At 36.8% G+C, this 14,339-nt stretch overlaps 1 protein-coding gene across 14 annotated transcripts in view; it reads right to left on the bottom strand.

Moving 5' to 3' along the window:
- The window catches only part of SCUBE2 (signal peptide, CUB domain and EGF like domain containing 2), a 71,410-nt gene that overhangs the window by 52,140 nt on the left and 4,931 nt on the right, over nucleotides 1-14,339 (bottom strand). For 13 of the 14 annotated variants that reach the window (XR_015797084.1, XR_015797085.1, XM_088145961.1 and 10 more), the window contains exons 2-4: nucleotides 11,797-11,919; nucleotides 8,403-8,528; nucleotides 5,151-5,285 (exon numbers count right to left, since the gene is read on the bottom strand). Coding sequence is in view for 12 of the 14 variants with exons in the window: in XM_088145961.1 (XP_088002087.1) it covers nucleotides 5,151-5,285; nucleotides 8,403-8,528; nucleotides 11,797-11,919 (384 nt within the window). In the remaining 2 variants the exon portion in view is untranslated. The remainder of the gene's footprint in view (nucleotides 1-5,150; nucleotides 5,286-8,402; nucleotides 8,529-11,796; nucleotides 11,920-14,339) is intronic. The other variant, XM_025169675.2, reaches the window with a different exon arrangement.

Here is a 14,339-nt window from a genome sequence, read left to right as displayed (position 1 = left end):
TCTTAAAACTTTTTTTTAAAACTTTCTCTAAAACTGAAGGGCAGCTTCCCACTGAAGTAATTCTCATCTTGATTTACCTCCCACTGTCTTTCCCCCCACAATTAGGTGCTGCTGAAATGAACCCAAGTAGTTTTCCTGTCAATAAAACAGGGAACAATTATAATCTGGAACTGCGTTCTAGATACCTTTAGATGCAAAGAACCACAGAAATTTCACACAACAAAAATATTTATGGAATAACCCATAACTGACAAAGAAAAAAGGCTGTAGCTTTTCCACCAGTCATTAAGAAGCACTTTACTACTAGGTTTTTGGTATAAAAGTCTAGCCAAATCCATCAATACATGCTTTTGTATGCAATAGAGCTTTAAAATACCTTTCTTCTATAGGATTCCATTAAAACAGAAATTGTTACACACCACAGGGAAAGGTCTCCATCAAAGGATATATGTCACACTTCTGATAGGCCTTTATTTCCAAGGGCAGCAGTGTATAATGCATTCCAAATCAAGCTGCCCCATGATTTGTGAATTAATATGAGTCTAGCTATGTATCTGCTTTTGTTTGCTATGTTTATTTTTGTTATGTTTTAGCTGTCCTTTGTTTCTGCCTTTTTATTTTCTGCATAGTAACATTATTTACAAAATAGAAAGAAAAGAATCTAGTTAGGTTTAAAGTCAGGTACATAGAAATATCTGCAGAATCACTCATTAGATTTCACCCATCTCTTTCCTTATCCCAAAGAAAAACTGGGATTGACGACGTGTCCTTAGAAAATTCTGTAACATTTTATTCAGCCATGCTTTCATTCCAACATACTTCTTCCAAGAAGGTGACTTTGACTAACAAAGGGATAGCTGCTATATTGCTTCGATTATTCTGCTCTACTGGTTCCTTGATTCCTTTCCCACAGTGAGAAGACTAGCAATACAATGATGCCTTCGCTCCTCCAGAAACACAAAAGACACAGAAATCCATATTAAACCTGCAAATCACTATTTTGCTGTCAGTCCATCTTTTTGTATTACAAAGGATCACAAATTAGTCTTATTAACTCTTCTGTTGTGTGGCATTTGAAAGGTTCAACATGTCATGTGATCAGTCAGTTAGCTAAAAGATATATAAAAAGCATTAAGAGAATTAACAGCTTAGCTTCTGCTAATAGTGTGATTTCTTTGTGCATATTCAGAAACTAAGGGTTATATTGTATAAGCAGGTACTTTGGCAACATTCACTGAAGACATACATTTCAAATAGGGAATTCTGAGTTATTCAGTTCTGCATAAAGAAAAAATCTTGAATTATTATTGTGAAAGTTGTAGTGCAAAATAGCCACATGCTGAAATACTGCCTTTTACTAACCACAAATATATTCTGACTAGTTAAATGCCCTTTGATTAAAAGACAATTTGTAAAATTAAGTAAGAATTAAAGTTTTTCATATCAATAAAAATAACATTACAAACTAAGACAAAGAACAATTAATACTATTTTAATAAAGACTTCAAATTTTGAAATTCAAAAGAAATCAACCTTATAGTGATAAGATTTTTATCAGGAGTAAATAATGCAAACTACTAATTCAGTTAATTTCCTGTCACAATCTTGGGTTTCTGTAAAATGAATGAGAATCTTGTAAACTAGTGCCTAACAAATAAGCAATAAGTTTGATTTTGCAAACTCATCCTCCTCCTCCTCCTCCTCCTCCTCCAGCTGCTCCATATCACTGATGGTTTTATCAGTACTGTACAAGCTAATTTTGTGTAGTTCTGAAGATTCTTCTCCAAAAAATTAACAATGTAGAAAAATATCTGGAGAAAGGAGTTCTAAAGTACTCTGATCAAATGTAGATCAACAAAATAAATGAGGTGAGATTCATAGTGATCCCATAATAATACCCAAAGAAATGTGATTTTATGCCTTTAATTAAAATTGAAGACAGACTTGCAAAAAAGCTTCACTGTAATTTCCTAGTCAATATCTTCAGACTCTAAAGAAAATGGCTAAAAATGATCACTTCAAACATTATTTAAAAGACCAACTATCCGAGCACTTGAAATGGGGTACAGTTTGCACAGGTTAATTTATATTTATAATTATATATAATCATATAATTTATAAATATTAATTATATAAGCACATTTACAAATAATTATTCAGCCTTACTGAAGCTTCACAGAAAGCAATCATTCTGCTTTTTCACCAAAATGAAATAATAAACTAATTTGCATCCCAGCCATAGGCCGCCCTAAATTAATTGCTTTTATTCAGTTACTGTTAATTTATAATAGTTGTGAACAGGGGGGAACCACAAAATGGGATTGAGAATAATCAGGAACTTTCACACACAAATCTTAAAAATGGAAATTTTAATCCCATAATTGAGTGCTGAACTTTGATAAACTAAAGGACAAACCAGGAGACACCAATCAATTTTCCAGTTTCCACTAAATCTTTTTTATCAATTCCTCTTCAATTAATTGCTCAGTTTTATTAAGGTAACAGAGAAAGCCTCAAAAAGAAAGGGGAAGATATAAAAGCTAGAATAGGAAAAAGTATATCTCTCTCCTGTTGCCCAGATTATTTAACCTTTAGTAATGTCAGTTAACAATTCTTTCATTCTCATTCATCTCTTTCTCTGACCTTCTCTGCCTCTTCTGTCATTTCCCTTCTGTAAAGAAATAATTCCTAGCCATGTCACTAGGGTTACTTAAGTGCTTTCACCAGGATAAAAGGGAGCTTTTCCCCCTAAATTTAATCTTGAATTCACTTACAAACAAGATTTCTGCTGAACAAGGTTGTAGGTTTGTAGCAATTTTACGTTGCTTATCATAGTGGCCTTTTAACCTGGAATTGCACTCTCAACATCTATACATGTTAGTTGCAGTTCCCATGCTTTAAAGGAAGGCAAATCTAATTTTATCTTGTTTTCATTTTTAAAACATTTTAGCTCATTCAAGCCCAGCTTTATTCTATATTTATCCTAAAAAAAAGTTTGTAGATTTTATCTTATTAATTTCAGCTAACATACACTGATTAACCATAGCTAGGAGTGGTGCTTCCCTGAAATAAAACTTATCACTTTAAAGCTATTGCCTCCAGGTCTCTCTTCCATTTCAGTCATTGGAATTTTTGATCATCCAGTTTCATTGCTGCACAAAGGAACTACTTCGCTGCCTTAAAATTAATAGTTTAAAATATCTCTTCTCTAAATGTTTCAATCACTTTGATTAGTGCTAATAAAATATTCAAAATATTCAAAAATATATTTCATTTCTTAATTGCAGTCAGTGTGCTTTTGAAGAAAGCAAACCTCCAATTCAAGCAAAAACTGTTGCTGGCTTGTTGTAAACTTTGATTAGTCTAGGACCTTGGTTTAAAAAAGGAAATTCCCAAGTTATCTCCCGCTGATTTCATTGGCATTATAAAAATGCAGTGCAGAGCTAGTGATGGTAGAACACAAATATGATCTTGTCTGATATTTGGAGCTTCCAACCATTAAAAAACCATGTGTGTGCCTGGTGAAGACCCAACTGTTCCCTACCTTATTTGCTCTGAGTAAGGACTTAGGACTTTTCATAAATGTGGTAGTACATACACTATATTCCCTTCCACACTAACACTGCACAGAATGGTCAGTGCTAAGCCTTTATTTTTATTTGTGATTAATTTTTGATTCACCAAATACTGTAGTCTCATGGTAAAACATAAAACAGAGTTAAGAAAATAAAATTCAAAACATAAAGCCAAGTTAATAAATATATTATCATAGGAATCTGAAGGAAGGGACAGAGGGGATCGAGTGGCAAAATGTGCACTGTAATCTTGAAACACAAACTCCACCCTTACATACTTGACTCAAACATGATGACATAAGTACAAAAGAGCAGAGTATTATTTTGGCATCACTTTGGTTAGGAATGGACACATATTAAAATAACAATTATATATACTTTTTCTTCTTAGCGTTTTTCCTGCAGGTGCAAGATCTGCTACATTAAACGTTAAAAATTAAAATCACAATTAAAAGCCTTTTAAAAAATGCATATGAGATCATCTTAAATGCTAACAAGGTTAGCAGAGAGGTTTTAAAAAAAGATAAATTTCTTGCACTGATAGCAATGGATGCTGCTGCTGCTTCTCCTCTGTCATTAGGGGAGATTCAAAAACAAGCACCTGGGATGGAGGTTTTAACCCCACAGCTGATGTGTAGTCATTTACATGAGTATCATACACACTTCCTTTGCAGTATGAAAATTCTCAGGATCAGTGGCATGCAACATACTAAATGTAACAGCTGGGTTCAAGCATTAAGCTATGCCATAATGTGGTTTGTTGGGTTTAGGTCAAAAGTGAAGTAAGCTATGTTTAAGCAAACTGTGGCTCAGCATAAAGTGGGCCAAGCTAGAGTGGTTTTTTATCCTGGTGTTTTGGGTCTTAATGCTCATTTGAGAGCTAGTGTCAGGGCTCCATTACTAAGTAGAGATTCTCTGCATTCCTGCTTTGAGAATGTAAACCACAATTGCTCCAACTAGCCCTTCAAAGGAGCATGAGAAAAGGAAGGGAAAAGTGCCTCCACACAGTGGGAGGGGCACAAACGGTACAAATGAGGAATGGGCATCAATCCTGCACTCTTTCTTCCACTAGCTCAAAGACTATCAACTAGTTTTAATGGCATCCATTCCCAAGATGCAGTAAAAATGGATTCTGAGCCATGTTCGTCCAAGTCACTGGGAAGTTATTGTCTAATGTAGTATTTCTCAACCCTGGCAACTTCAAGATGTGTGGACTTGGAAATTCTGGGAGTTGAAGTCCATGCATCTTGAAGTTGCCAAGATTGAGAAACACTGGTCTAATGGCATACCTGTCTTGGAAGAATCTGACAGCAGCGTACCTGCATAATGTAATACTTAAAACCAGGCACAAGACAGGCTGCAATTTTTCTTTTTACCATCAGCATATCCCTATATCATCTTTAAAAACTCCACATATAATCATTCTCATATTACAACATGATTCATGAAATTGGCATGCAGAAGCACCCTTAAATAAATACCACTGCTTAGCTCACCGTTCAAGGAATTTGATTTTGGTGGTGGGGAAGAGAAAGGGCCTCATGCATATCTCTGTAGAAATAAAAAGGCTTCTACCTTCTGAACGGTGAATGCAGGTGTGCTGATTATCGCTGAGGAAGAATCCTTCATTGCAACGACATTCATAGCTGCCCACAGTGTTGATACAAACATGTTGACAGCCTCCATTATTGACCAAACATTCATCTGTATCTGAAATACAAGTGGTACCAGTTTGATATTAGCTCCATGTGGTCAGCAGAGTAGTCTATACCAGCTGCAAATAATTAATTAAGCGGTAATGTACTAAACATCCAGTTGGTTGGATAGTTGCTTTTTCCCTCTCTCTCCTCTTCAGACCCAATAAAACTTAACACTACAGATATTTATTTTTCTAAATACACACAAAAGTTTAGATATTTTTTAATTAAGCAGCCCACTAGAAAGTTTTTTCTAATTTTTATAATTTCACGAATAAAAATGCTTGAGCAGATATTAATGTTTCAAGTTTTTCCTTGAAGCCAATTTAAAATAGATCTCAATATATCAGGACTGCATTCCAGCATAATAATAGAAAAAAACAAGACCAAATTAGCATTTAATTACCTAACCTTTTTCCTGGTAACCCCTCCACCACTATTTGTACATGATGTATTCATTCTCTGCCCACCTAACAACAGATATACAAACTCCAAAACCAAATGCCACAGGTACTGAAGATATATATGGAAAAAGTATGATTGTACCAAAAATCTTGTCATATCTTTCTCTCCAGGCTACCAGCTATATCTCTGCTTATTGTCCTTTTACTTTTAGAAGAAGGTTGGGGCCGATTGCTCCCTTTGGCATGCGGCAACAAGCAATTTTTGTTTGGCTAAATTAGGAAGATAAGAAATACTCGCTTCTTCCTTTGATGTGGAGTGGAAGCGGAATTCAGGTGATGGAGACAGGTGGACCAAATATGCCTCATGGGCAGAAAGCTCCCTGTCAAGTCCTTAATATGATTCAACATTACAATCATGGACCACAGAAGGCCTTGGACTTGTTCCTTTTCATCTATGGCTTGGCCTCAAGTAGAAAATTGGGAACTTCCATTTTAGATTCACTACAGTTCAGTATGTCATTTAAAACCCATTTAAAACCCAACTGTGATTTGTTGAAATAAACAACCTTTTACAAATATATTTTGTAGTTAGCTAAATCATGGTTAAGATTAATATGGTTTATCTGATTTTGATAAATTGTGATTAATCTAAATATAAACTTCTTACAGCTATAGAGCAAGGGGAAAGACATTTGTGTTTGAGGTTTGCTGTGGTTTATTCTCCATAATACTAAATCAAAGTTTAGCCCAGTAAGAAATATATGTATACTGGAAAAAGCATACGTATTTTGCTATGCTAAAATCAGCATGGCAGCAGTTTGCTTTATTTTGCCAAAAATTTAAACAAGCTACTGAGTTGATATCTTGTCATATCTAGAAGCATTCATATCAAGTAACTTCCAAGTAAAGTTTTGAATATGTTTGAATAAAGCACACACATGTACATTTTATTTTTTATTTTTTCTTAATGAGATATTTCAGTTCAAGTATTCTTGATTATTTGGAAACTTTCTAGCCAGCAGAGACAAATTATGTTTAAGTCACTTCTGACTCTTTGTGGCCCAATGTATATCATTTTACCAGAATTGTCTGTCAATAATTACTACTTTGAGTTCTTGTAAACTTATGCTTGTGCCATCAGTGATAGTATCTAGCCACCTTATCTTCTCAACATCTTTTTTTCAGTTGTCTTCGATTTTTCCAGACAACAGTGACTTCTCCAGTGACTCTTATCTTCACATTATACATCCAAATTATTTAAGCTTTCAGTACTGTTTCCAGTGAGTGGACTAGTTTTACTTCCTTTAACATTCAATTATTTGTTTTTATGGTCCAAAGTACTCTCAAACATTTTCTCCAGCACTGCAACTCAAAAGACATCATTTGTTTTTCTGTTCAGCCTTTCTAATAATTCAGTTTTCCTAGCCATACATTACAATTGAGAAAATCATAGCTTTAACAAGTATGTATCTTTGCAGACAATGCCATGCCTCTGCATTTTAGTATTTTGTCTAGAGTAAACAATGTTAGGCTACAACTATTATGTCCAATGTTACAATACAACATCTACTCACAAATATACCACAAATATTTCACACCTTCAAACCATAATCCCTAACTCAAAACTGGGCTGTTTTGTGACCTATTTATCAGTTCTTGGAATGGGTATGAGGGTGGAGATGGGAATGGGAATGGGAATAGAGAAATTCCATAGGCCAACTGTGAATTTCAATCCTTCAAATCCCCAAAATAGGCTAAAATCACACACTAAAATTTCAGCATTCAATCTCATGCAATCTGAAAGTTGCAATCCTAGGACGCTGGGAAATCACAAAAAAATGTTGGGAAACACAGTTGCCCATTCTTGATTAAAATCTGCATTAAAATTGTACTATGCAAATATAACATAAAACAATTTACAGTTAGAGTGCATATAAACTTCCCAGAATGCTGGACTTATGACTTTTACTGAACCAGGATACAGGTAGTCCTCATTTAGCGACTACCTTGGGTAGTGACCATTCGCAAATAGTAAATGGTAATAAATGGTAGTAAAAAATTTATTTCCTGACCAATGCGTACACTTACGACTAAATTTCTGTGCCTGACAACACAGACCTGAGTAACGCTGGCATTGCTACATGAAAAAACTTTAACTGAATGAGATGGCAGCAACCAGTGATCGTCATAGCGTCTCTCTCTCTCTCTCTGTCTCTCATTCACGTGATTCACTTAGTGACCATGTCATTTAGTGACCATTTTGCTGGAATGAACTGTGGTTGCTAAATGACTGTACTGTATCTGTCTGTACTACTTCTGGCAACCTTTCCCAAACTGGTGCAGGCTGGGAATTCTAAAACTGTGTTCCCTACACATCTGACAGTCATTAAATTGGGGAATTCATTTACTGTATTTATTTGAGTTTCAAAAACTGCATACTGTCCTTCAAAACTGAGTTTTTTCAATTAAAATTACAATATAAAATTCTTAAAAATAAAACAGTGATAAAAAATACAATAAGGCCGATTCAAGTTTTAGCACTGAATTTGATGATATTCTAATCCTTTAATAGCTTATGATTCTGAATATTATATGTACATATAAAGAGCTGCTAATTTCATGAATATATGGAATAACAAAAATACTATTTAGCTTATCTCGCAGAACTGATCTAGGCACAAGATAAATATGTGGGTACATAGTAATTATTGTGGGTACATCCTTACCAAGACAATTATGACCATCCTGAGCCAACATGAAGCCATCATAACACATACAGCGGTAATTGCCTGGAATGTTGAAACATTCATGGACACAGCCTCCATTGAAATCATTATCACATTCATCAATATCTGGGAAATAAAGCAAAAGTCAGCATGATAGATGCCTACTTGTTTGTTATAGCTAAGTTGTGACACGATTAAATCATCTATATACTGTACTACTAGTAACTGCTATGTTAAATCACCTCTATTTTACAAATAGTGTAGTTTTTCAAAAATAAATCCTCTGAATCTGGGCATGTCCAGAACTGCTTCCAGTTTATTTATTTATTCATATGTTCAATTTATATAGCTGCCCATCTCACATGTGTGACTCTGGGCAGCTCACAGAGTTAAACACACACACACACACACACACAAAATACAAAAAGTAACCAAAACCATTACAACAAAAATCCATTAAAGCAATAAAAACTATTAAAAACCATAAAGACATCATCTGCAGGAGAGTGAAATCCATTTTACTAACAGTATAACCATTTAGCAGGCTCCACGCCACCACTGCCAGATCTAGAGGCAAGATGGCAGAGCCATGTCTTAACACCCTTCCAGAAAACCAGTAAGGTCAAGGCCGATCTGACCTCAGGGGGGATGATGTTCCAAAGGGCATGTGCTGTGGCAGAAACAGCTCTCCTCCTGGGTCCTGTCAGATGACATTCCTTAGTGAACAGGGCCCATAACATGTCTCTTCTGCTGGACCTTATGGGACAGGTAGATGTAATCTGGGAGAGGAAGCCCCTGAAATACCCTGGCCCCATGCCATGTGGGCTTCACAGGTCATTACCAGCACTTTGAATTGAACCAGGAAGCAAACTGGTAACCATTGTAGTTTGCAGAGCAGAGATGTAATGTGCAGTGATCTAGGTATACATGTAACTGCTTGCTGCATTTTGCACCTGCCAAAGCTTCTGGGTGCTCTTCAAGGCCCGCCCCATGTACAGCGCATTACAGTAATCCATGCAGGAAGTGATCAGGGCATGAGTGACTGAGAGTAGAGTCTCCTGATCCAGCAATCGGGGCTACTGGTGCACAACCCAAGGAGTCTAGAGGATCTCTTTCCAAAAACTGCCCAACAGCCTCCCAGAATGGCATAGTTATGGCCAGAGGTTCAGCATAGTCCAAAGATTAAGCAACATTTATGAGTATCAATTGCTTCCTTGGAGTTAAATGACAGTGAGCAGTATGTCTGGTTAGCGTTATCATATTAAAGGCATCCCACATCCAATGCTCCAAATAATCTCCCCTAATAGTTTCATATGGATGTTGAAGAGTATGGGGGACAAGACAGAATTCTGTAGGACATTCTAAATGCCAAACAAGTATCTCCCAGCACCAGCTTCTTCACACAGGCCAATAGTGAGTAATAAACTACTTTAAAACTTTCCTCTAGCCAGGGTCCAGTCCCACCAGATGACTCACAGTACCATTAATACTATGATCAATTGTAGCAAAAATAGGAGAAATAGAAAGGCTACTTTATCTCTGTCAGTTTCCATATTCCATATTCACCAAGATGATCAAAGCAGTCTTAATAGCCTATCTCAGCCTTAAGCCTAATTGAAATAGAGCTAGGTGATCCATATCATGCACATGAAATGGTGAGATTATCACTTTCTCAATCACATTTTTCAGAAATACAGTTCTTGAGATTGGCCTAAAGTTGCAAAGCTCTCCTCAGTTGAGAGAGTTTCTTGGGTGTCAAAGGAGGATTTTCTCATACCAGTATGAGTATGTATGTAAAATGTATGTAAAATAAAACATGTATGGGGCTAGATAACTTTTTTTCATATTTAACCTGAATGCTGTGATTAGAATGAAGTTGGCACTGCAATGCCTGCAGGCATATATACAGCTCTCTGCCTACGTCCTCTTCATTCCTGTCCATCACGTCCCCTGCGTTATCTTCCCTTCTTCAACCAACCAGTCCCCTATGCCTTGCCCCACCCCCAATCTTAAACAATCCACCTATCAGCTGACCACAGATTACAGGGGAACATTTTTAGTATCTTTGAATCAGCTGAAAATAGCTATTTTCTCTTGCAAAACTACAGTAGTTCTGTGAATGTTCTTCGCTTCTCCTTTTAATTTTCCCTGATCTTTCAAAGACTGTTGATGATGTTGGTGGGTGGAAAGTTGATTCAAACATCATTCTGAGCATGATTTTGTTTGCTATTGGTTTAACATGTTAAATGAATAATGGTTTATCACTCTTCATTATGTGTTAACACAGTCATTGTGGACTGTTCAACTAATCATTGTTAAAATCATTGTTTATTTATTTATTTATTTATTTTCAAATTTGTGTATTTAGCACAATATGAGAACCCAGACTCTGTATGTGCATACATACATTGTATGTATGTATGTATGTGTGTGTATATATAAATATAAATATAAATATAAATATATATATAAATATATATATATATATATAAGTCTATCTATCTATCTATCAGACTATATATATGTATATATATATATATACACATATATATATCAGACAATATATATATATGTCAGACTCTCTCTCTCTCTATATATATATATATCAGACTATATATCACTCACTCTCTTTTTATATAATTTATATATATATGTATGTATGTATATTATATATATACAGAGTCTATCTATCTATCTATCTATCTATCTATCTATCTATCTATCTATCTATCTATCTGACTATACATATGTATATATATATACACATATATATATCAGACAATATATATATATGTCAGACACTCTCTCTCTCTCTATATATATATCAGACTATATATATCACTCACTCTTTATATATATATGCATACATACATACATATATATATATGTATGTATGTATTTATATTAGACTATATATACAGAGAGAGAGAGAATCTATCTATCTATCTATCTATCTATCTATCTATCTATCTATCTATCTATCTATCTATCTATCTTGACCAATGTAGATAACATGTAAACAGATAAAGCACTTCTGTTTTTCTTCTTTTAAAACAGTGTAAAATTCTGATTTAAATATGGAATAGGATTTTCAACATTTTGTAACCTGCATCAATAACTTTATATACCTTGAAAAGCAGAAAAATAACCAAACAGCCCTTTCAAGTCTACTGGGGAAAAAACCTGAAATGCATCACTTACAAAACACAACCAAGAGACTGCTATAAGCCAAGTTTTGTGAATATGCTATGGTAAAAAGTTTAAGAATTGCCTGCCGCAATGTATTTAAATATCATAATTTTACAAATCCCTGCATTTTGTCATTGTTGTTCAACCAGATATTGGGAACAAGCATATTCAGTCAAAACCAGCTTTATGGCTTTAGGACACTCACCGTCACATGTTTTTCCTTCTCCACTGTACCCTGGCTTACATGTGCACTTATACAATTTCAAAGTATTCTGACAAATTGCATCTGGGTGGCAGTCATCAATTCCTTGTGCACATTCATCCACATCTATGTAAAGACAAAGGAGAGTGGCAGCATGATGAAAATATACAACAGTAGCTTCCTATATGCAGACCACAACATTTCATCAAAAGCAAGAGTCAACAATATGATTCCTGCAGGCACCTTGGGACCTGATCATCTCCCCAAATGGCATCTGTAGAACTACAAAATTAAATACTGTAGAAATCAGTTTTCATTTTTTACAAAACAAAACTTAAAATGGGTAGAATCTTGATGGTCTGAAGTCTTGATTCTTCATAGGGAGGATCCAAGGTGATGACTGAGGCAATATGTCCTGGGACTCCTTTCAGCCCCTGGCATCCAGTGAAGTGGACAGAGAACTCTTCAATATGGTTCTACTAGCCATGGGTTGCTAAGAGGGATCCTGATGTCTTGGCCTCACATTTACCCTCTGGACCAGGTAACTGGATCTTTAATGGCTCTGGGTGCTGACTATTGCTTTTGAATGCCAGGTTGGTTTGTAAAAAATTTGCCCTTCATCCATGATCTAACTGTGGATGAGTGTACCGACCTGATGTGTATTGCCTCTCAGAAATTTGTCCATTAGGGTACTTGTTTTCCATCAGCTGGGACCTCAGGGGAGGTGGAGGTGGCTATTGTTATCTGTGAGTTGTTGAAGGCTGTCAAGGGCTCTGCCTGCAGGTAATCAGATGTGAGACCCTCTAGTTAAAGTTGAGCCTTCGGGAAGAGTTGAGATTACTGCTGTTGTACTGCCCTCCCAGAACAACATTATCCTTGCTTGAGCTGCTGGCTTCCGTTACTGGATTGGTGGTGACATCCCCAAGGCTTAGGGACTTTAACCTGCCTCCTGGGGACATTGAGTCCAGGGCGGTTCAGGACTTCTTGGCTTCCATGGCAATCATGGACCTGTCCCAAGTAATAGAAGGCACAGTGTATATGACATCATCCATTAGATCTGTTTTTTGCTTCGGGGCAGTTGGGACATGACCTAGTATTGGAGGATATTACCATCAGTCCATTGCCATAGACAGATAGCTCTCTGGTTGCCCTCCAGTTCACTGGTGCCATCCACCCTCAAGGGTAGAAAGGGCCTGTTCAATTGGTCCACCCCAGGCAACTGATGGATCCTGGCAGTTTCCACAGGAAACTTGGGGCTTTTCCTGAGGATCTGATGGGCAGCTCAGCTGAGGCCTTGATTGCAACATGGAATAGACAGGTGATTGAGACCTTGGACCAAATTGCTCCTCTCTCTCTGTGCACCAATCCCAGGTGCACCTTGATTTTCTGAGGAACTCTGGGAGATGAACCGCCAGAAGCGGTGCCTGAAGTGCCATTGGACTAAGAAAATAAAACTGATCAAACATGTAAGAGCCCATATTTGGGCCTATATTGTGGTGATAAGGATGGCAAAATGTCATTATTTCCCCATCCTTATTGCATCCTGCAATAGCTGCCCTGCATCCCTCTTTAGGATGAACTGTTCTCTGTTGGGGAGGGACAGGCCACAGGACCATCTACAGGGCCGCAATGAGGAATATTCATTACAAGAGAGTGAGCTGGCGCGCAATGGGAAATACACATTGAAAGGAATACGCTACTACCAGCTATTTGCCTACTGTGTTTGCAGCTCCCAGCCTCAAGTGTGCTAGGCGAATAGCCAGTACTAGCACATTCCTTTCAATGTGTATTCCCCATTGTATGCCTGCTCACTCTCTTGTAATCCCTTCCTCTCCAATCTCTCCCCATTGTGTGCCTTCTTACTCTCTTGTAATCCCCTCCTCTCCAATCTCTCCAGAGAAGAGAGAGAAGAAACAAAATGAGTCATGCACAGAACAATGCATACTAACTGACTGTAATAGCGAACAAGTGACTGAGAGATGCTGCAAAAGTCATAAATGTGTGCCTTGGTCGCAAAGTTATTTTTTCAGCACCATCATAAATTCAAATGGTCGCTGCATGAGGCAGTCAGTAAGCAAGGTCTATCCGTAAAGCCATTCATGGTATAGGGCCTGGTTATTTGAGGGACCTCCTGTCTTCAGTGGTTTCAGGAAGAGTATGTACGCTTCAGGCCCCCTTCATTAAACTTTTGTCATTTTGTGGGACCAAGGAAGCATACCTTCTCTGTCACAGTCCCTAACCTCTGGAACAACATCCCCTCAGAAGTACATAAGGTGCCCATTCTCTAAGTGTTCCAGAAGTCTCTTCAGACCTGACTCTGTCCCCAAGCCTGAGTTTAGGGTGTCTGTAGAGCCACTGTCGAATCTTTTCTGACTGCTACTGATGTGTCTTGTCTGGACTGTAATGTTTTTTAGATCATGTATTTTAAACTAAGCCACCACAGTCTTTTTGGAGTCGGGTAACCTCAAAATCCACTAAGTCAAATTAAATGTAATTAAAATTAAATGCCTCCTGCTTTGTATGAAAAAGTAGTTTTAAGCCAAACA

This window comes from Python bivittatus, unplaced genomic scaffold, assembly GCF_059951505.1.
Source record: "Python bivittatus isolate LINGU-HERP-01145 unplaced genomic scaffold, Pbiv_v1 ctg000480_np1212, whole genome shotgun sequence".
Taxonomy (NCBI): Eukaryota; Metazoa; Chordata; class Lepidosauria; order Squamata; family Pythonidae; genus Python; species Python bivittatus.
The sequence above is the reverse complement of the archived record's forward strand: the minus strand, read 5'-3'. Positions and strand labels throughout refer to the sequence as shown.